The sequence below is a fragment of the Phocoena phocoena genome, chromosome X (genome assembly GCF_963924675.1).
Source record: "Phocoena phocoena chromosome X, mPhoPho1.1, whole genome shotgun sequence".
In the NCBI taxonomy this organism is placed as follows: domain Eukaryota; kingdom Metazoa; phylum Chordata; class Mammalia; order Artiodactyla; family Phocoenidae; genus Phocoena; species Phocoena phocoena.
In genome coordinates this window covers 89,109,393-89,133,900 of record NC_089240.1, presented here as the reverse complement: position 1 = coordinate 89,133,900, position 24,508 = coordinate 89,109,393, and the positions used below count along the sequence as shown (strand labels likewise).

The 24,508-nt window shown below is 36.7% G+C and overlaps 1 protein-coding gene across 1 annotated transcript in view; it reads right to left on the bottom strand.

Annotated features, from left to right (window-relative positions):
* Positions 1-24,508, bottom strand: part of IL1RAPL2 (interleukin 1 receptor accessory protein like 2) — a 561,274-nt gene that overhangs the window by 40,224 nt on the left and 496,542 nt on the right. The window contains exon 7 of the mRNA XM_065900231.1: positions 345-474. Within this exon, the coding sequence (XP_065756303.1) occupies positions 345-474 (130 nt within the window). The remainder of the gene's footprint in view (positions 1-344; positions 475-24,508) is intronic.

Genomic DNA, 24,508 nt, shown 5'->3' with positions numbered 1-24,508 from the left:
TTGCCCTGTGGTCTGAAGAGTCACCTACAAAGTTTGGATCTTTGCTGGGACTAGAGAAACAGTGGCCTAAGCTTTGAAACCTTAAAGGAATTTGCTTAGGCAGCTTTGAGGGAATCATTATACCCCATGGTATATTCTTAGAACCTGAGAAAACTTCCTTATATTGGAAGCTTATACATTAGCATTTCTTAAGACAGTCAGCCTCATTCTCTCCACCAGATCAGCCTTTAGAAAATGGAATGATTTGGAGTTGCAATTAAAATCCCAGGCAGAAGCTCTTCTAGGATGTTCCATTGCTTAACTGCAAACACAGCAAAGAAAAGTAAGCAATTCAAGTTCTGTACCTTATTTCACCTTCTCTAATGTGACCTGCTAGTTCCTCAATAAACTTCTCCCCTTTCATCCAGTAGATCATTGGTCCGGACTCTCCACTGAATCCAAAGAATGCTTTGCAAGGGATGTTCAGAGGCTTACCTGAGAATGACAGAGAAAAAAATGAGCAAATGGCTCTGGTTATCATTGGAAGACAGAAAAGGACCATTTAACATCCAAAGGAAAACTCAGAAGTGACCCATTTACAACTCTTCTTCCAATCACCTTATCACTGCAAATGAGAACATTTTAAAATAGTTACAAGGGCCTCTGGGAAATTTTAAAATTCAATATATTATCAAAAATGAGAAAGTAAAGAAAGTTACTAAGTTTTTAGAACTGCTTATTTTTACTGCCTCCCTCCTAGGAACTAATATGAAAGAATCATATGGAAGGAACCTTCTTTTATTTTCCTTTTTTGAGAATATTAATAACTGCTTACTTGGACTTACCTTTGAAGTTAACATTAATCAAAGTATAAGTTAATTTTTGATTTGTGAGAAAATATATAATAGACTATCCATTATTACTAAGATTGCATAGAGAAATTTTGTTAATTCTGATTATTGTATATTCTGAGAAAAATTGGATAATTAAAATCAGATAAGAATTTTATAATAAGAATATCTATAGAAAGTACATGCAGTGAAAACTCAGTCTAACCATATCTTCGATATTCCTTGTGTCACCTACAGAACTTAAATAATTCTAGGCAATACTGCAGTTTTTTACTATGCATCTTGGTGATTATAGCTAAAAACTTTGTTTTAATTATGAATTTATCATCAAATATATAAGTAATTATTTTTTTGCTGGCGTTGATTTTATTTTCTTCTTACAAAGTACATCAGTAAGGGAAGAATGGTATAGAGAGTACAATCTTGACATTTCTGACAAAGGAATCCCCTAATTCATAAATCATAATATAACATATCATTTTCTCTATAACATGTAATTTTTGCCCTGGTTGGAGCACTAGATAAAGCAATTTCAAAAATATTTTTTTCCTTGTATAGTACATGGTGAAATTGTTCCCATTATAACTCTGAGCTGTGTAAAATTTCTCCTTTCTATTCTTAAATTGATCCAAAACTTCCATGTTCTAAGAACCATTACTTTTTGGGAACCTTTCTATTTAATCACCATAACTAGCAGATGGCTTGCTTTGAGGACCATTTTCACCAAGAAACAATTTTAATTGGAGTTAGGGTCTACATTGAGACAGTGGAAATTAAGAAAACCTCATAGACATATGGATGCTGGGTGATAGGCTGGGCTTAACCACAATAAGTGTTACCAAATATTGGTCTTTTTATAGTGTAAATTTCTCTCTCAGCAAGATGACTTGTCATGGACCTTTGGGATCATTCAATTACTCTCAAAAGCTTTGATATCAACAGTCTTTCATATATGTCATGCTAATCTGAAACAAGGTTATTCATTGTTTCTTTGAACATGTGTTTTGTGATACAAGCTTGTCTAAAAAATGGAAGACAGCCTTGTATAGCTAAGAGATGTGGGTCCTTGTTTTGGATCTATCATTAAAAAGTAGACTCTCTGGCCCTGGGTACATTACCTAACCTTTTACAAACTGATTTCTCATATATGTAATAAGGATGGTAATAATACTTTGGATGCTCAGATAAGACAATATCTACAAAAGTGCTTGGTGAACGTGCAAGTCCCATCCAAATTTAGCATGGTTGTGTTTTCCTTCCAAGGCTTGGTCTTTCAAAAAGTCAAGTTTGAGGCATAATTCTATATATGTAATGAGATAGATAACTGTTCATTTTGATCCTGCCAATCTCATGTCCTTCTTTTACTTATGAGTGCCTATGGGGTAATATCCTTTTCTTATCAATGCTCTATAAATATTTCCCAGATTCTAGAGTAGATGTGATTCATCCAAGCAGGCCCTGTGTTCTCTAAACCCGAACACAGAGTATTTTTATGCCTTACTGCTCTTCATTCCCATGAAACTAAAGGTATTACAGAATGTCAACCTAGATGGCAAAAAATCCAGAGACTGTGATAAACATTATTATAAGGATCCCAGTTGCTAAAACTACCAGTATATACATTTATACAAATAAATTCTGGTTGTCATTCCTTTGGGCTATGTTGAAAGAATATATCAAATAAAATACCTTTTAGTGATTCCTAGCATGTGGGTACTCAGGCCTGGTTTGATTTTAATGGAAAAAGACGATTATAGCGATGTGCAAAAAGGTGCCTCCTTGAGGTGGTCTATCAAAAATGACAGCATCTGCCCTTTCCTTGGCACTACACAATGGGTACTGACTATTGCAGTGATTTCTCCTGGGAATGTTTTTACTCTCCTATCAGACAGGTTTTGCTAAATAAATGCAAGAGACATATTTCAGCAGTCTAGTTTCTACAAATGCTGAACAAATATCTTGAAGCCTTTGTCAACGGCTAAAACAGGAAGATGGTCCAATCATCATACACAGTACTCTGAGGAGAGTCCCAAAATGGTCAGCTCTTGCGCCAGATAGTGAGAATCAATGTGTGCCACGTTGTGAATACCTCTTCTTTCAAAAGGCCTGGGAGGGATCTCAGCACTGATTGAGCAAATAACCTGAAACAGTCTCTCCAGGTTTTTCTAAAATCTGGCTTGCGTGCATGTGCAAACTCCTATCTACCATTTGTATCTGTTTGCTATTGTATTGTTTTGCCTCCAGATGTTTTCAAAGTCATTCCTATGGTACTGTATATCCTACTAGTAGAGATGACCAACTCATATTTGTATCTAAAAAGGATTGTACAGTAGGTTGAAGACTATCAAAATAAAAATAACTTTGCGAGCTTCTCAGTGTTTTGTGCTATTTACAAGGTAACAGCTTTAGACATAACTCCCTTTTAGGTTCAGTCTGTATTACTAGCAATTTCTCTATCACTTTATTAAGTCTAGACCAGTCAATAAAACATATGTTCATACAAAGACTTATATATGAATGTTCATACCAGCTTTATTTGTAATACCCCCAAACTGGAAGTAGTCCAAATGTTCATCAACAGGTGAAGGACTACTCTGGTACATCCATACAAAAAATATTCATCAGGTATGAAAAGGATGAAGTACTGATACATACCACAACATATGATTTTTGAGATTTAAAGCAAGTATACTAAGTTAAAGAGGTCAAACAGAAGAGTACATGCTTTATGACTCAATTTATATAAAATTCTAGGAAGTTAAAATTAATCTACAGTTTCTTAAAAAGTTGAACATCTGCCATGTGATCCAACCATTCCATATGAAAGCCTATGTCTATATAAAGACTTGTACACAAATATTCATATCAGCTTTATTTTTTCAATTGAGGTATAAATGATATATAATATATTAGTTTTAGGTATATAACACAATGATTTGATATTTGTATATATTGCAAAATGATCACCAAAATAAGTCTAGTTAACATGTCACCACATATAGTCATGAATTTATTTTTTCTTGTGATGAAGGCTTTTACGATCTACTCTCTTAGCAACTTTCAAAATGCAATACAGTACTAACTATAGTCACCATGTTGTACATTATATCACCATGACTTATTTATTTTATAACTGGAAGTTTGTACCTATTGACCCCTCATTTTGCCCACCCACCACAAACCGCACCTCTGGCAACCACCAATCTATTTTTATCTATGAGTTTGTTTTATGTTTACTTATTTGTTTGTTTTAGATTCCACATATAATTGAGGTCATACAGTATTTGTCTTTGTATGACTTATTTCACTTAGCATAATGCCCTCAACATCCATCCATGTTGTTTCAAATAGTGAGATTTCATTCTTTTTCATGGGTGAATGATATTTCATTACACACACACACACACACACCACCTTTTCTTTATCCATTCACCCATTGATGGACACTTAGGTTGTTTCCATATCTTGGCTATTGTAAGTAATGCTCCAATGAATATGGGGGTGCAGATACCTTTTTGAGCTAGTGTGTTCATTTTCTTTGGACAAATACTCAGAGCGGAATTACTGAATCATATGGTAGTTCTATTTTTAATTTTGAGAAAACTCCATACTGTTTTCCATAGTGGCTACACTAATTTACATTCCTACCAACAGTGCACAAAGTTTCCCTTTTTTCCACATCCTCACTGACACTTGTTATTTGTTGTCTTTTTGATAATAGCCATTCTAACAGGTGTGAGGTGATCTCATTGTGGTTTGATTTGCATTTCTCTGATGATTATTTCATGTACCTGTTAGCAATCTGTTGATTATCATTTCATGTACCTGTTGGCCATCTGCATGTCTTCTTTGGAAATACGTTTGTTCAGATCTGCCCATTTCTAAATCAAGTTTGTTTTTTTTTTTGGTTTGGTTTGCTATTGAGTTATATGTGTTCTTTATATATTTTGGATATTTACCACCTATCATATATATGATTTGCAAATATTTTCTCTTATTCAGTCAGTTGCCTTTTCATTGTTGATGGTTTCCTTTACTGTGCAAAAGCTTTTTTGTTTGATGTAATCCCATTTGTTTATTTTTGTTTTTGTTGCTTTTGGTTTGGAGTCAGATTTTAAAAATCATCTCCAAACTAACTGATATCAAGGAATTTACTGCCTATGTTTTGTTCTAGGAGTTTTATAGGTTCAGGTGTTTCATTCTACTCTTTAATCCATTTTGAGTTAATTTTTGTATATGGTATAGGATATTCATCCAGTTTCATTCTTTTGCATGTGGCTGTCTAGTTTTCCCAATAACATTTATTGAAGATACTGGCCTTTCCTCATTGTATATTTTTGACTCCTGTGTCATAAATTAATTGACCATATATGTGTGGGTGTATTTCTGGGCTCTATATTCTGTTCCATTGATCTATGTGTCTGTTTTTAATGCCAGTACCATACTGTTTTGATTACTGTAGCTTTGTAATACAGTTTGAAATCAGGGAGTATGATGCCTCCATATTTGTTCTTCTTTCCAAAAATGTTTTGGCTATCTATGTCTTTTATTGTCCTATACAAATTTTAGGATTGCTTATTCTATTTATGTGAAAAAATGCCATTGCCATTTTGATAGGGATTGTATTGAATCTGTAGATTGCTTTGGGTAGTATAGACATTTTGACAGTATTGTTCCTTCCAATCCATGAGCATAGGATACCTTTCCATTTATTTTTGTTTTCTTCCATTTCTTTCATGATGTCTTATAGTGTTCAGTGTATAGGTCTTTCACTTCTTTGGTTAAATTTATTCCTAGGAATTTTATTCTCTTGATGCTGTTGTAAATGGAGTTTTATTCTTAATTTCTCTTAATGATAGTTTGTTATTAGTGTATAGAAATGTGACAGACTTTGGTATATTGATTTCATATCCTGCAACTTTACTAAATTCATTTATTAGTCTTAACAGTTTTTTGTGGAGTCTTTATGGTTTTCTATACATAATATCATGTCATCTGCAAATAGTAACAGTTTTAATTATTCCTATTCACTTTGGATGATTTTATTTATTTTTCTTACCTAATTGCTCTGGTTAGGACTTCCAATACTCTGTTGAATAAAAATGGTGAAAGTAGACATTCTTGTCTTGTTCTTAATCTTAGAAGAAAAGCTTTTAGCTCTTCACCATTGAGTATGATGTTAGCTGTGGGCCTGTCATATATGGCCTTTATTATGTTGAGGGATGTTCCCTGTATAACCACTGTGTTGAGAATTTCTATCATACTTGGAAGTTGAATTTTATCAAATGCTTTTCCTGCATCTATTGAGATGATCATATCATTTTTAGCCTTTATTTTTTTGAATTTTATTTATATTTTTTATACAGAGGTTCTTATTAGTTATCTATTTTATATATATTAGGGTATACATGTCAAGCCCAATCTCCCAATTCATCCCCCCACCCCCCACCACTTTTCCCCCTTAGTGTCCATACGTTTGTTTTCTACATCTGTGTCTCTATTTTTGCTCTGCAACCAGTTCATCTGTGCCATTTTTCTAGGTTCCACATATATGCCTTTACTTTTTAATGTGATGTATCCCATTGATTTGCCGTTGTTTAGCCAATCTTGCATGCCTGGAATAAATACCACTTGATTATGGGGTATAATCCTTTACATAAATTGTTGAATTTTGTTTGATAATGTTTTGTTGAGGATTTTTGCATCTATTTTCATTTGGGATATTGGCCTGTAATTTTATTTTCTTGTGGTGTCCTAGTCTGGTTTTGGTTTCATGGTAACACTAGTCTTGTAAAATGAAGCTGGAAGTGTTCCCTCCTCTACAGGTTTTTGGAAGAGTTTGAGAATAATTGGTATTAATCCTTTCATGTTGGGTAGAATCCATCAGTGAAGACATCCGATTCTGGACTTCTGTTTCTTGGGAAGTTTTTGACTACTGATTCAACCTCCTTACTAGTAATCAGTCTGTCCAGATTTTCTTTCTTCAGGATTCAGTCTTAGAATGTTGTCTATTTCTAGGAATTTACCCATTTCTTCTAGGTTATCCAGTTTGTTGGCATATGATTTTCATAGTAACCTCTTAAGATCCTTTTATCTGTGGTATCATTTCTAATGTTTCTTCTTTCATTTGTTATGTTATTTTTGTGAGCCCTCTCTTTTTCTTGGTGAGTATAGCTAAAGGTTTGTCAATTTTGTTTACCTTTTCAAAGAACCAACACTTAGTTACACTAATCTTTTCTATTGTCATTTTAGTCTTTATTTCATTTATTTCCACTCTGATCTTTGATATTTCCTTCCTTCTACTAACTTTGGGCTTCATTTGTTTTTCTTTCTCTAATTTCTTGAAGTATAGTTAGGTTACTTATTTAAGATTTTTTGTTTGTTTGTTTCTTGAGGTAAGCATTTATTGCTATGAACTTCCCTCTTAGAACTGCTTTTGCTGCATCCCACAAATTCTGGTATGTTGTATTTCCATTTTCATTTGCTGCACAGTATTTTATAATTTCTCTTTTGACTTCTTTGTTGATCTATTTGTTGTTTAGCAGCATGTTTAATATTCATATATTTGTGTATTTTGCAGTTTTCTTCTTTTAATTAATTTCTAGATTCATTTGATTGTTGTTGAAATGATGCTTGATATGATTATTTTTGTAAGTTTTAAAATGCTGTTTATTTTTTTAACATCTTTATTGGAGTATAATTGCTTTACATTGTTGTGTTCATTTCTGCTGTATAACAGTGAATCAGCTATACACACACACACACACACACACACACACATATATATATATAGGTACATATATCCCCATATACCCTCCCTCTTGTGTATCCCTTCCACCCCCACCCTCTCTATCTCACCACTCTAGGTGGTCACAAAGTACCAAGCTGATCTCCCTGTGCTAAGGGTAAGCTTGATATGATTTTGATCTTCTTAAATGTACTAAGACTTATTCTGTGGCCTAACATATGATCTATTCTGGAGAATGTTCCATGTGCACTTGAGAAAAAATGTTTATGCTGCTGCTTATGTAATGCCCTTTGATTATATAATGAAGTTTGATTATTTTATTCGTTGAATCCATGAATATAGAACCCTCAAATATGAAGGTACGACTGTATACAGTTATGTGTCTTGGTGTAGGTCTCTTTGGGTTCCTCATACAAGGAACTCTCCAGGTTTCTTGGATTTGGGTGTCCATCTCCTTCCCCAGGTTAGGGAAGTTTTCAGCCATTATTTCTTCAAATATGTTGTATGGCCTTTTCTCTCTCTCTTCTTCTGGGACTTCCTATAATGCAAATGTTAGTCTGCTTGGTGTTGTCTCATAAATCTCTTAAGCTATCTTTGCTTTTTTCCCTTCCTTTTTCTTTTTGCTGCTCTGATTGGGTGAGTTCTACTGCCTTGTCTTCAGGTAAACTTTTCTTTGCTTCATCTATTATAGTGTGATGTTGAATCCCTCCAGTGTATTTTTCAGTTCAGTTATTGTATTCTTCAGCTCTGTGACTTCTGTTTGGTACTTTCTTACATTTTCTATCTCTGTGTTGAAATTCTCATCCTGTGCTCATCCGTTCTTCTCCCAAATTTGGTGAGTATTTTTAGACAATTACTTTGAACTCTATCAAGTAAATTACTTATCTCCATTTCATTAAGGTATTTTACTGAGATTTTATTTTGTTCTTTTGCTTAAAACATATTCCTCTGTTTATTTTCCTTCACCCTCTGTGTTGACTTCTATGAATTAGATAGAACAACCACCTTTTCCAGTCTTGAAGTGGTGACCTCATGTAGGAGATGAACTTGTTGCTCAGCTCACCCTAGCTTTTGGTTGTCTCTCAAACCTTTGTGATTGTCCAAGCAGTCTATTATATTTTTAATAGCTCCCAGTAATTTAGGGTGTGCCAAGACTTGTCAGTGGCCTGAAGAGGGGAGGATCTCAGTCAGCACTTAGATTCAGGCTGATTGGAACTCAGATCCTTAGGAAGCAGCTTTTAAAGTATTCATATATAATAGTCCTGTGGATCCACAAGTGTAATCCCTGCTAGCCACCAGAGCCAGGCAGTCTGGTGGTGTTCCCTGGGCAAACTTGGGGCTCCAGATTAATCTATAAGCTCCTCACTGGGAGACACAGATGAGCTGGTGTGAGTCAGAGAGAGAGCACAAAGATGATGTCACCTAGCCTGCATTCCTTGAGAGTACCTCCATTGTATCTAGGTGTGAGCCAAATCTGAAGCTCTTGACTCAGGCTGAGGCCCCAGGACTAGCAAGTAGGCCTTTTTCACTGAAAAGCTGGGGATGTGTTCCAGTCTGCTGTCTGTGCAGTGCCCTGGGGGTGGTAGTCTGCCAATAACCCTTTCTTCAATTGTTACAGTCCCATGGGACTCAGGAACACAAGCCCCCTGACTCCCAGAGCCAGATGATCAAGAGGCATTTGCTGGGCAGCAACTTCAAAAACTGAGGCACCATATGTAAAATCTGGGGTACCAGACACAGATAAAAGTTCCCTTCTGAAAGATACTGGTGCTCTGGGGTGTGACAGAGAGAGAGCACAAAGACAGTGCCAGCCCTCTGAGGTCTCTGGGAAGGTTTATAGTCAATCTTTAGATGTGTTTAATTAGAAGTCTGCCCCTCAGGCTGCAGCCATGATGACAAGCTAACAGGCCTGTTTCATGGAAAGATTGAGCTTCTGGGTCTATTGTCTCTTCTTGTGCCCTGAGAGTGGTAGCTGTTTAAGAACTCTTTCTCTATTTATTATAGTCTTTTGGGACCTGCAAGTGTAAGCCCCACTGACCCTCAGAGCCAGGTGATGTAGAGGTGTCCACTGGAAGCAGCTGCAAAAAGCAAGGCACCAGATGTAAAAACTGTGGTACCAGACACATGTAAAAGCTCCCATCTGGGAGATACTGGTATTATGGAGCAGGCAGAGGGAAAGTGCAAAGATGGCGCCCACTGAGGAAAAAAAAAAAAAAAAGATGGTGCCTGTCACCTTTAGCAAGGAAGAAGGAGAGTGTGAAAATGGCCCTAAACAGCCTCTGTCCCTAGGAGACTGGTGCTTTAAGGTTAGCAAATTAATCTCTTTCACATAAAGGCTGGGTGCTTTTCAAACAGCTGCTTCTCTGCTGGGCCCTGGGGTGAGTGAGTCCACATGTGATCACTTTAAGAGCTCTTTCTCAGTTTGTTACAGCCCTTTGGGTCTTGGGGATATAAGCCCTGTTGGTTTTCAAAGTCAGATGTTTTGGGAACTCATCTGTTAGGTGCAGACCTTAAAAGCTGGGGTGATCGATGTGGAGTATGAATCCTTCACTCCTCAGGAAGAAGCTCCAGGTTGGTGACTTCTCTCCCAACTGTGTGTTGCCACACTTGGGGTGGTATTTATGGTGAGTTTGTATCTCAGCCTCTCCTACCTGTCTTCTTTTCATTTGCCTAATGTGAAGGAGTTTCTTAGCTAGTTTCTACAACTTTTTCAGAGGAAATTATTCCATATGCAGTTGTTAATTTGGTGTGTCTGTGGGAGAAGATGAATTCAGGATCTTCCTACATCATCAATTCAAACCACCTCCCTGTATCAGCTTTATTTGTAATAGCCCAAAACAACTCAAATTTCAGTCAACATGTGGATGGTTACTGACACATTCTACATGAATAAAACTCAAAATCATTATGCTGAGTGAAAGAAGCCAAATGCAATAGTCTGCATATTGTATGATTTCATTTATATTAAATTTTTAGAGAACACATGACTATAAAAGCAGAAGCAGATCAGTAATTACTTATGGCTGGGGTCAGGGATTGACTGAAAATCTGAAGGAGGAAACTCTTAGGAAATGATAGCAGTGTTTTAAAGCTGCATTGGGATGATGGCTGCACTAATATGTAAACTTACTAAGAGCCATTGAATGGTACACTTTCATGGGTAAATTGTATGATATGTAAATTTCAGCTCAACAAAGTTGTTAAAAGCTAAAAGAAATCCATGTCCTCAGGAAGTTTATGTCTGGGAGGGGAAAGAGGAAGAGGTGAAGGACAATACACAAAATGAATTAAATATAATGCAAGTTGCAAACATGTTATAGACATCTCAATCTTTGTGTTTTAAGAGCCAAAGTCATCACCCTAATCATTGAATTGTCTATGTATAAGTCTCCTGCAAGCCCAAGGAGACTCTGTTTTGCATTTCAAATCCATACAACTGGGACAACTTTAAAGGAACCAGAGGCTGAATTATCTAATGCGAGAGAATTGCAGGTAAGAGTGGAATGATAAAATTTATTTAATTTGGCCACACATCTTAATCTCCCCCTGTACCTGGACTTTCTAAGAATTTCTCAAGGGCAAAAATTTGACTTTCAACTTCTTTATCTAGATAGATCTGCCCCTCCCCGTATCCGTCTCCCGTGATGGGCTATGGATTTTATAAAGGCCGCAGATAACCAGCAAGGCTCTACTCTAGCCTCACAGTTGTTCTTCATTCTTTGTTTTTCTCTTAAAACAGTTTTCAACAAACCTCTTTCAAATTGTCCTATTATCTCTATTTCTTGGGATGCAATTTTTTTTCTGTTTGTGTCAGTGGAAGCACATATACGGTGGTTAATTTTCTTGCAAGTTTCTTAATTACTGTGTTTTTAATCTACAGTAGGGATTGTTTCCTCTGGGAGTCCTGGGTGGCGAGTGCTGTGGAGGCATTCCCTCAGAGTGGTTCCGAGTTTGCCTCTGACAAGTTCTTACAAGTTTCACTGGTTTGGAAACAGTTTTCCTGTTAATTTCTTAGCTTGGGGGTTTGTACCACATGGGGGTTGTGTGAATTTAAAGTCCACATCCATGCTTGGTACAAGTTTAGAGTTCCAGTTTCTCTGGAGTGTCTCTTCATTCATGACCATGGACCGGACAGAATGTGAATTTCCTGGTTACTTTCCTAGACCAAGAGCAGAGTTTTCTACTTCCTGTTTCATAGAGTTTCAGGCTTCATAGATTATTCAGGCTTCTAGATTTTTGTTGGGCTCTCAGTTCTAGCTCCACACTTGCTCCACACTTCACACAGATCTGTGGCTCTATCATCTGACCTTGAGCTCAAGCCCTTAGATTCCTAAGATCCTTATCTGATTCTGATAGCCTGAGGAGGTATTTAGCCTCTGTTTATGCTCCATTCTCTGGGTTTGAGTTCCCTTTTCATTCCTAAAGCTTGGGAATTTCCCTTACTTGCTTTCATGCTGAGCTAAGCATGTACAATCTTTATTTTGACCAGCATTTCTCTGTGTTTAGAACAAGAGATGATTCTTTACCATATCAATTCAGTCTATCATATTAACTAGTTGTATAAAGTTCTACCACTGAAATCTATAAGCAGTATATCTTAGGCCTGAATGATGAAGTTAATTTTACATTCATCAAAGGAATTGAAGGTAGAATTTCTATTCCTGTTACTGCTAACATAAACGAAGGTTTTCCTTTCTTCCCTGGGCTCACACTTAAATTTGACCTTTACAAGGTGAGATGAAAAGAGGAGTGGATATTTGTGATGCCCAATGTAAAAGCCATCCGCCTTCTTGCTCTGCTTTATGTACTTGTTTGTAGTTTCAACTTTCAAGAGCTTTATTCTTTCAGAAGAGAATGCATAATTAGGGCACACAACTTTTGCTTTTTTGCCCATGAAGTGCTGAGAGTGTCCTGAGCCACATGCTTCAATCCAGTTGGTTAATATTAGGACACACAAAACATAGGGGCATGTGTCTCATACTTTCATTTGTGAGACACATTTTAAGAAGTTTGTTCTAATAATACACTGAATTTGTAAATTAGTTCCTCAAAAACCCATAGCAGAGCTGAGGTTATCATTATATTGTTGTCACTCTTACTCATCATATTCATTTGAATATGCCCTTTCTTGAGTGAAAGATAAAGGATGGAGTCATAACTTGCGTATGGGGAATGTCCATTAAGAGTCTGTCTGATAGTGAATGTCATCTGTCCAGTGTGTTAAAGAGGGAAAAAGTTGAGAACCACTGATCCATGGATGTGGTTTTCTTGAGTTGAAGAGAAACATATATTCTCTCACTTTGAAAAATTACACACAAGCACACACACACAAAGCAAATAGCTCAGGTGTGGTTGAATCCCAAGATAGTTCTTCATTGCTCACACTGGCCTTTTCTATCAATCATCTAATATGCTAAGTAACCATTTGTAGCCCAAACTATACTGGTGAAAACTCCAGGGTCCTTGATTTCACTGAGATTACAGACGCATATTGAATGGATCATTGTGATTTAGACACAGGCTCACACAGAAATAAACTGACTTTCCTGAGGTAAAATAATGATCTAGTTTCAATGCTGAAAAACTAATTCATGTCTTCTAATATGTTAATACAGTGTTCAATCTACTATAGACAATGTTGCCTTCCCATTTCTATGTATCTGGAAAAGAAAGAATCCTTGACATTCTAGAGTGATTTTTCTTCTTTATTTGTGTATAATTACTTTACAATGTTGTGTTAGTTTCTGCTGTATAACTAACACAACAGCTATATTGTGAGTGAATATAGCTATATATATACATATATCCCCTATATATATACATATATAGCTATATATATATACATATATCTCCATATCTCCTCTCTCTTGCATCTCCCTCCTACCCTCCCTATCCCACCCCTCTAGGTGGTCACAAAGCACCGAGCTGATCTCCCTGTGCTATGCAGCTGCTTCCCACTATCTATTTTACATTTTGTAGTGTATGATAATTTCAATAGATGCAGAAAAAGCTTTTGACAAAATTCAACACCCATTTATGACTAAAAACTCTCCAGAAAGTAGGCATACAGGGAACCTACCTCAACATAATAAAGGCCATATATGACAAACCCACAGCCAACATTGTTCTCAATGGTGAAAAACTGAAACCATTTCCTCTAAGATCAGGAACAAGAGAAGGTTGTCCACTCACAGCACTATTATTCAACATAGTTTTGGAAGTTTTTGCCACAGCAATCAGAGAAGAAAAAGAAATAAAAGGAATCCAAATTGGAAAAGAAGTAAAGCTGTCACTGTTTGCAGGAGACATGATACTATACATAGAGAATCCTAAAGATGCTACTAGAGCCAATCAATGAATTTGGTAGAGTGGCAGGATTTAATGCACAGAAACCTCTTGCATTCCTATACACTAATGATGAAAAATCTGAAAGAGAAATTAAGGAAACATTCCCACTTACCATTGCAACAAAAGAATAAAATACCTAGGGATAAACCTACCTAAAGAGACAAAAGACCTATATGCAGAAAACTATAAGACACTGATGAAAGAAATTAAAGATGATACAAACAGATGGAGAGATATACCATGTTCTTGGTTTGGAAGAATCAACATTGTGAAAATGACTATACTACCCAAAGCAATCTACAGATTCAATGCAATCCCTATCAAACTACCAATGGCATTTTTCATAGAACTAGAAAAAAAAATTTCACAATTTGTATGGAAATACAAAAGACCCAGAGTGATTTTGTGCACCTTTCCCCCCACTTCTTTCTAAAGAAGAACCCTCTTGCCATAATGTTCTAAATTAATTGATACAGCCACTGGAGTGAATTATAAATTATAGTTGAGAGCAAGCAATTATGAAGCTAAAGGCAGGAAGAAAGAATGTATTTTTTTCCAGTAAGATTCAAAAGGAGATGAAAAGTTGATGAGGCAGAGACAGGCAATGGTTATCCCAGATGGTGGAAACTGCAGCAAAGTAGGGTTTTCGACCCAGAAGAGATTAAGACTTTGTGAGAAAAGAAAGTGGGTACCAAAGCTAATTGACAACTGACTGGGGAAGGAACAACACTGGGAGAAAATCCTTGAGTACCCTTAAACTAATTATTTGGAAATGGTGAAAAATATGTGTGTGTGTGTGTGTGTGTGTGTGTGTGTGAGTGAGAGAGAGAGAGAGAGAGAGAGAGAGAGAGAGAAATGGAAACTTCCTACTGTTTCATGTTTCGCAACGCATGTAAAGCCAGGAAATCTTTTCAGGGATGATGCCCACAGCTATTTGTCTATACTAGAGACAAGTAGCATAGCAGCAGGCCTCAAAGATGAGACAGAGCACTGTTTTCATGACTAAAAGTTTAAGCAATGAGGTTGCTTTGGTCTATAATCGGCTCTTAGGGATAAGTGGCACAAAGTTCAGTGAGAAATGAAATGTTTAGAGTTACAGGACTTAACAAGCTGTCACATCAAGTAGCCTCAATCTCAATAGAAGTTTCTTTCACTGAATTTCATCAAGAGTAAATAAACAGAACTCCCTTTGTGACTACATAGCATGACCATAAACCTTACTTACTTTACCTCTTTCATCTCCTTAGAACAGGGATTGGTTGGCTCAGTGTCTGAAGATACTTGTTTTCTCATTCATATTTCTGATTCAAGGACATAAGGTATAGGCAAGGCAGAAACACAGCATGGGAAGAGTACTGGAGTCAGGACACTGAAATTATAGACCTGGTGGTTTCACTAGGTTGTGTGGGGTTTTTTGCTGTTTTTCGTTTGTTTGTTTTGATAAGTTCATTCTCCCAAATAGCCTCAGTTTCTTCTAAAAAATGATAGTCAACTAAGAGAATTTCTAAGGACCCTTTCAGGTCTGACATTCTCATATTTCAAGAAGCTGGCGTACAAGGGTGAGTGTTAGGATTTTCCAGGTGGGAAGAATTTCTTCCATTGGAGTACAAGCCCTGGAGTAACAGTCGTTAGTTCTCTTTGTAAAAGGAAGAGGATGTGAGTCCCTCTGCCTTGGGTAGGTTTTGGCTTTAGCTCCAAGGTCCCTTGACCCTGGTGTTTTGTGTCTGAGTCTGCCTGCCTGCTGTGCCTGGAGTCCTAGTTCCTGTGTATCCCCCCTTAACCTCTGTTTACTGCAGAGTGAGTTTCCTGCCTATGCACCCTACCTTGCCTTGAACCCTAGTTCCTCTCTGTCCCACTGGCCCCTAACTGCTTATGTTGGCTCTGCTGATCTTGGCTTATGGCCCTGCTTTCCTTGACCCAGTGCTTTCCATATCTCAGTTTGACAAAGGGATTTTAAAAAGTTCCCTATGGGAAAAGACAAAGACCTTGAGTATTAACTCACTACACTAGCAAGTCCAACTCATACTCAGCAAATTGAGATGGCAAGAGAGTGGAAGTAAGCAAATACTCTATCTGTGTGTGTGTATGCAAGTGTATATATAGTTGCAAAAGAATTCATCTGAATTGAATTAATTAATAGTTCAAAATTAAATACACATGATTCTCTATAATTTGTTAGGTGGAAGAATAAACAGACAACGCTTTTAATTCTTTACTATTAAATGACTTCATTTTTAAAAAATTCCCTTATTGATCTAGAAATCTAAGTTTGTAGGGTAGCCAACCTGTGTAATCATATCAGTTGAAAAGTGATTTAAATCCATGTAAGATTCATATTTAAAGTTATTTTCATTTGTTTCAAAAGTTATTTACTTGGTTTCCAACTATATGGAATTAAATGTTAAGGTTTATAATGTTACATCTATTCTAGGAACCAAAAATAAAACACAGGGTAACCATTACTTTCTGTAAAGGAGGTCACTTTTGTCATTTGAGAACATCTGATTGGAAACAAATCTTTCTCACTTTCTCCCCTTTTGCATCATCAAAAGTGCTTTTGAATCCCTTACTGATAAGATCACAACTTCAGGTACTAGGAATTACTGGCTAGTCAAATCCTGCTGTACCAGTTCAGAGGAGAAATGCATCAATACAACCATGGTAATTCTTACTGTGTATCTGAAGGTTGATCCAGGTATTATATGGTGACTGAAGAAAATGCTGATCTGTTTTCTGGGTATAATAGTGTGATTTAAAACGTGGTTGTGGAAAGCTTTAAAAATCTTCAACAAAATAAAAATAAAATGTGGCTGTAGATTTTTTGGTTTTTGGTTTTTTTTTTTTTTTGCGGTACATGGGCCTCTCACTGTTGTGGCCTCTCCCGTTGCGGAGCAACAGGCTCCGGACGCGCAGGCTCAGTGGCCATGGCTCATGGGCACAGCCACTCCATGGCATGTGGGATCTTCCCGGATCGGGGCATGAACCCGTGTCTCCTGCATCGGCAGGAGGACTCTCAACCACTGTGCCACCAGGAAAGCCCGTGGCCATAGTTTTAACATAGGTGACATTCACTTTGATAAGTCTTGCTGGCTGTTTGCAGGCTGTGACTCCAGAATCAATGTTTAAAATAATCCCACAAGGATCCTTTAATACTTCAGAAAAAGGATATCAAGGTTTAATGCCAGGTGAGAATATGAAACCTGAAGCTATCCAAAGATTTCTGACCAGATTCATGTCACACTATTGATTTTCTGAAGTCCCACAACAGTTTTTTTGGACTATTAATTTCCTTTGACAACAAATTCCCCTTGTCTTGCCATTCATTAAACTCTGTTTTGCTGCCTACTTGATTGACATGCCTCTACGTTCCTCTTTTGCCCATTTGAAGCCTCACCATTCAAGGTGTAGCTCAAGTGTAATCTATACCATGAAGTCAGCCCTGACTACCCTAAGTGCACACTGACATATCTCGTTTTCTCTAAAATCTATTTGCATATGTTCATAGGGAGTTAAACATCTAGTTGTGCTCCACCTCATAAATTATTACAGCAAAAATAAGCTAAGCACCTAATATGTTCTAAGTTAATCCCCAAAAACACCCAGTGAGTAAGGTACTAATATTCTCAGTTTACAAATGAGCAAATGGAAGCAGAGAGAAGTTAAACATCTTGTCCAAAGCCACAGATATTGAAAGTAGGAAAGCTTAAAACCAGACAAGTTTAGCTCCATAGTCAAAGATCCTAACCACTCTTCAATACTGCCTTTTCACAGATGTTTGTCTCATTTACCAATTAAATGTTATAGTCTTTAAAAGTGGAAACCATATTTCATATTTCACTTTCATTTCCATAGAGAGACTAGCATAGTGCAAGGCATGCAGTTGTGCCCAATAGTACTTGCTTGTTTCTCAATATCTTAGCTCAAATTTCAACTTTTCTTATTTTAAAAATTTTCTCTTATGGCATTAAATGTATCTTTGTAAGCCATCAAAATCCATCCATTTTGGAATAAAGCAGCATACAAATAATAATTGAATACCCTGCAGTTCAAGATTTTTCCTTTCTTTCCCCAGCTCTCTTAAAGTGGGAGGAGGGAACAAAGGAAAAGGAAGAGGAACAGATGTGATCCATCCGTGTTGCGTTTTGAAAAATTCCATCAAGGCATAGTCAACAACAAAATGAGAGGAAACTTCAACGGTTATATGCCTGTGAAAATCAGCCAATGTGTTGTTTCAGGCAATACCAATAAAAGAGGGCAACTGTCACTTTTGCTTTGGATTTTATCTTGAATTGTTCTGTGCGTGGAATCTTTCTCTGCCCATGTCCATAAATTCCAGAAGAAAAAGAGTTGGTTCAATGAATCCAGAAAGGGAGAATAGAACAATTACATTCCTTTCATTTAATAGTTCAAATAAATTTTCTATTCTTTAGACAGAAGGATACATGAACAACAGAAAATAAAGGATTTTGAAGCTAATTATTACAATTAACAATATCATAATACACAAGAAGTCACCTCATCTTTATGCCTTTGCTGAAAGGTATGATGATTAATAGAAACAAAGACCCATCATTAAAGTCAGAAATCAAGTTCTGAGTCTTATGCCAGGAACAACATGAAATGAAATTCTGAAAGTCAGTGAAGTATATTTTGGGGATTTTGTGCACCTTCCAGTAATTTATCTCCATTCCTTGAGCCATATAATCCCCAGTTCTGGGTCCTCACTTTGTTTCTCCTGCAACAACAATGAGCCAACCACCTTGCTGGAGACGGATTCCCCACCTCATCATTCCTCTACCCTTCCCTACTGGTATCCTGCACTGCTCTTAGCCACTCAGTCTTCATAGCTTAAACAACTCTTCCCCACTGTAACTTTCCACTAAAAACTCTTTGTACCTTCCATAGTGAAAACATTGACTAATTAAAAAAAATAATCCATGATAATTTGCTAATATGGGGTAAAGCTAAAGAAGGGGGTTCTCCATACTCTTCCACATAATATGTGTTTTATTTCTTTGAAAACTAGTGTACATCTGCAGCAAAGTTTCTCAAAGAGCAGGCCAATATAATATTTGCTTAACAGAGCAGAGCTTTCTAAAATTCCTCTCTACTCATCTATTGACTCTAAGTTCTCAAATTGCTGCTCACAATCTTTTCTCTCCCTCCTCTAAAATTCTTTCCCAATTACACAGGGAACTATCCTGTCTCCTCAATCATCCCCACTCTCTCTGCCCTCTGGATCTAGTCCTATCATCCTTCCCTTTCCTTTCCCTGCCATTTCCTTTATAAAGGCTCTATAAAGCTATGAATTTTTAGTATAAAATAATAAATGCTTATAAAATTCAACAGTGCACAAAATTTTTTAAAAATCAAAATCCCCTATTTTCCCAAAACAGTCACATGCTGCAACCTCCCAATTACACTGTTAATTGCTTTGTAAGTATCTTGTAACTAGGCTTCTGGGAACAATGATCTCCTTAGGTTTTGAATTTTCATAGCTTCTACAGTTCCTTGCACAAGTATGCCACTTCATTTCAACAAACATATAACAAGTGCCTACCATGGGCAAAGTCTTTTTCCTTGGTGTTGAGAGGATATAAAATTAAATAATACATGGTTGGTCTCTGCCTTCAAAGATATCATGGTGTCACTACGCATTCTTTATCAAGATAGTTTCATGGCATTTCTTAGGTTGGTAGTTTTCCTCTCACCTGTTTGTGTTCAGTATTATTCTGAACTATTCACATGCTTGCTAGACCAGGATGATGTTTTATGCAGTCCCATATTTCCCACAGTGTATATATTATACAAAGCAGTAGGCCAGGAGTGACCTAGTTGGAAAAAAATCTCAGAGCCAATTGTTTCTGTCACACTCTCCTCTCTATTTGACTGGAGCCAACAGAGACCTCTCAACATCATTCCACCCTGGCCCATTCCCTACACCCTCTTTCACTTACTCCTTATAGTCAACATCTGATTGAAAACAACCTCTTTCCCCTCCAGCTCTCAAGTAGATACTCAAAGATAATTTTCCTTGACCATCCAGCTCAGAAAATGAAGGAAATCACCTTTCCCAGTGCATTTGGGCAGGAAACTGGTTAATGTGAGTTATACCTTATGCACATGTACTGGCCCTCTGCCACACTAACATTCATAGCCATCTGAAGGAAGAGACAGCCTATTTGTAAGAAGCCATGTCAGATGTGACTGAGGAAAGGTGTCTAATTTGCAAACTAGAAGTCAGGGCTAGGAAGTCAGCCTGTAAATGGAGGAAACAGGGATACAGCTTTTGGAAGAAATACTCAAGTTGACAATGTCAAATAGCCTCTGCAACTAGCAGTACAGATGGTGATGTAAAAGACCCAATAATCTTGTTATCTCTATTCCTTGTATTCATCATCACAACCACTCAACGAAGATCTAGGTTTTCTGCATATGATTTTCTCAAGAGGACAGACATTGAGCTCCTTGAGGATAGAGAACTGGGTCTCTTTTTCCCCATCCTCTTTAGTAGTTTGTACATTATTAGGCACACAGAAGGTTTGAATTGCTTTTCTGACTAGAGTACCCCTAGTTTAAGGATAGAGGAGATTGCATTCAGGAAAGAAAGGTATGCTTGTTTTAATTAAATCCCTTGTTTCATTTTTCTCTTTCAGGAGATTGTGTTCTAGACCTCGGTTTCATTTTCACTATTATCACTTTTTTAGTATCAGAAGCCACTACGACTTCTAGGTTTTCCTTTAGTAGTCTATTCCCAGTTGCACTTCCTTGTATTTCCTTATCCCTAATATTTATCCTAATCCTTTCTTTTCTTATCTACAAATGACTAGTCTTAGCAATCCCAAGTTATGTGAATAATTTCCTTCCTGCGTTTATATTATTGTCTTGAATATACATTCAAGAACAGCATCTTGTACTTAGCAGCTTCTTTCTCTTCATGAGTCTTTCCTTAGAACATTCTTGCTTTCTCTTTTTGTACTTTATATTGCAGATTTTCTTCTGTTTATCCCCACTCTTCCTGTATGTGTTACAAGATCTACATGCATCATTCCAGATGTTGCCTTTTAAAGGTCAAAATTACCTGAACATAATTGCCCATGGTTATCTACAAAGAGGCAACAGGGAAAACAGAGTTTACTGAAATCCATAAATGGTATGAAACCATGCTTTGTATGTTAGTTTGAACTTCTCTTTATAGTTTTTTCCCCCAAAGATAGCTAAAGGAGCCAAACTGACTCGGCTGTTAATTCCATTCTCTGCCTGTTCACTAAATAAGGAAAGAAAAGCAGTGCAGTAACTTAGCAGGTAAAAGGAAGGAAAATAAGCCATTCAAATGGTGTAACTAATTCCTGAATAGTTGCCAGTTGTCTATCTTTTATCTCTTTGGCCTAGACATACATATAAACACCTATTCACTCACATATATCCACTTAACGAAGATATTGTTCTTTACTATGATCTCTATCTCTCTCTCTCTCTGTGACGTGCCATTTTCTCCCTGAGTTAATTACATCTGTCTCCATCATATTCCCCTCATACTATGTATGTATGCACATAAGTTTGTACCTCAAAAATCATCTCAAGTAGGACCTGTTAACCAAAGTTATACATCTGCTATGTACACAGCTCTGCTGATAGCCTGAAGAGAGGGCAAGAAAGAAAATAATAGAAAATAGCTCAACAGGAAAAGTGTCCATACAAAATCTGCACTTAGTTTTATGGCATATAGCAAAACCTTAACATTTAAAAAATCTGCTAATTTAGAACAAAGATTGCTAAAGCAAGAAACAAAATAGTATAGATAAGATTTTAAGAAGGATATTTAATGTATCACAGTCTTACAAAAGGTGAATGACTTCAAGCTATTTAAAACAACCATTTACATACAAACAATTTGCTAGTTTCCAAACATTCTTGTCTACTTGTTAAGGCTCCACTGGCAAATGAGGTCAGCCTATGGGTGGAACAATTACGATTAAGTTATATATTACTCAGGCACAATTGAGTTGAGAGATGTTTGTTTGCCATGTATTTTTCTTAAAATTTTTAGACTCAATGAAAAAGTTGTATGTATTTTTTAAACATCTTTATTGGAGTATAATTGTTTTACATTGTTGTGTTAGTTTCTGCTGTAAATCAAATTGAATCAGCTATACGTATACATATATCCCCATATCCCCTCCCTCTTGCGTCTCTCTCCCACACTCCCTATCCCACCCCTCTAGGTGGTCACAAAGCACTGAGCTGATCTCCCTGTGCTATGCAGCTGCTTCCCACTAGCTATCTATTTTATGTTTGGTAGTATATATATGTCCATTCCACTCTCTCACTTTGTCCCAGTTTACCCTTCCCTGCTCCCCGTATCCTCAAGTCCATTCTCTGGTAGGTCTGTGTCTTTATTCCTGCCCTGCCCCTAGGTTCTTCAGAACCTCTTTTTTTTTTTTTTTTTTTTTTTTTTTTTTTTTTTTTTTTTTTTTAGATTCCATATATATATGTTAGCATATATTTACAATAGCCAGGACATGGAAGCAACCTAAGTGTCCATCGACAGATGAATGGATAAAGATGTGGCACATATATACAATGCAATATTACTCAGCCATTAAAAGAAACAAAATTGAGTTATTTGTAGTGAGGTCTATGGACCTAGAGTCTGTCATACAGAGTGAAGTAAGTCAGAAAGAGAAAGTTGTATGTATTCTAAAAAGTTGATTTATTTTTTAAGCCTGGGATTAAGCTGTATTCTACACTATTTAACAATTTGAAAATCAGCCTGTTGATGTGCATGAGACTTGCACATACAGTTTGTCTGGAATGTATTATATTCTGCTCTGTATTACAGTTGTGTATATTGCTGACCTTCCTTTACTGTACTGCAAACTTCTTGGCAGGCCCCATAATTTATCTTTTTAACCCCTGCGAAGCCCAGCAGTGTCTTACACTGAGTATGCTTTCAGCAAATGCTAAATTAATTAAACTAGATTCCAAAACACCTCGCCTAGGCAATACTTCAATCTCTATGTTCCAGGTACTTTATGTAATACATGTACATGTCTTTAAAATGCATTTCCTAATTCAGATTTTTCACTATTTCTGACTTGCCTTTTCACCCAACTATATCTAAAAAGTGAGGTCATACTCTTTACCTTTACACAGCAAAGTCAGACACACATTTGGTACCACCAATATTCTTTTGAAAGACATATGGAGAAGAGTGGATGTGGTTAATGTTATTGATAACATTTGCATATCTATCTTTAACAGACTCAAAGTACATGGAGCTAGAAGGGAACCTTGAGATCATTATCTCACTCTCTCTCTGTGTAGATGAGTAATGGAGATGGTAAATAACTTGTCCAAGAACACATACTAACTGCTGGCAGAGCTTGCAGTGTAATCCAAATGTCTTACCTATAAGCTAAATGCTCTTTCCAAGACAGCAGCTACCTCTGGTTCTTAACACTGAGACCATCGCCATATCTTCCGGCCAGACCTTTTTGCCTTCAATCTCTTCCTCTTTCCAATTTGTCTTGTAGACTTTGCAAGTTTTTCTTCCCTAAGCATAGATTCAGTCACGACACTTCTCTGCTTCAAAATCTAAAATGGCTTTATTTGGCATTATAAATATACCAATTCAAGTGGTCTTAGTGGGGGGAATTCTGCCCCAGAAAGGGATACTTGGCAGTGTCTTGAGCCATTTTTGGTTGTCACAACTGGGGAAGGAAGTGTTATTGGCATCTAGTGGGTAGAGGACAGGGGTGCTTCTAAACATCCTGCAATACACAGGACAGGCCCCCACAACAAAGAATTCTGTGGCACCAACTGTCAATAAGTGCTGAGGTTGAGAAACCCTGTTCTAGATTTAGAGGACTTTCATGGCCTGATCTCAACTTTATTTTCTAACTTTATTTTCCACTACCTTCTGGCAACTTAGAAAATGTAAACTACTTCTTATTTCTTGTATACGTTCCATACTTTCTCATTGCCTTGATTTTGCTTAACTTGAAATGTTTTTTTTCATCTTTCCACATTCTTTCTATTTGTTAAAGACTAAACTATATGTGGCTTCCTCCATAAAAATCTTCCCTGATCCTTACAACTAGATCATTGTTTCTCTTCTCAAGTCTCATAGAAATTTGTATGTAAGCTATTAAAAATATATATATTATTTTGGGAAAATCTGGCTGTTAGACTATGAAGCAGCTGTGAGAAAAATACACTAAGGTTGGAGTCCAAAGACTTATAACTTCACCATTTATTAAGCGTGTTTGATCTTGGACATGCCATTTAATCTCACCAGGCTTCAAATTTTTCATCACTAAAATGGGACAAATAATGCCTACTTCCTAAACATGGTGAGAGGAGGAAGCAAAATTAAATAAATGAAAGTGCTTTTTAAGTTTTAAAGCCCTATGCCAACTTGAGGGATTGTTATTTTTATTGCAAGGGGAGTTAGTCCTTGAAAGGTAGGTAAAGCTTCCATTTAACATTGTGTAGGGAATAAGAAATGCCATTGACCATACTGCAAGTTTTCTGGCTGACATTGTGTGAGGGCTTGGAATATGCTAAAGTCTAATTTTCC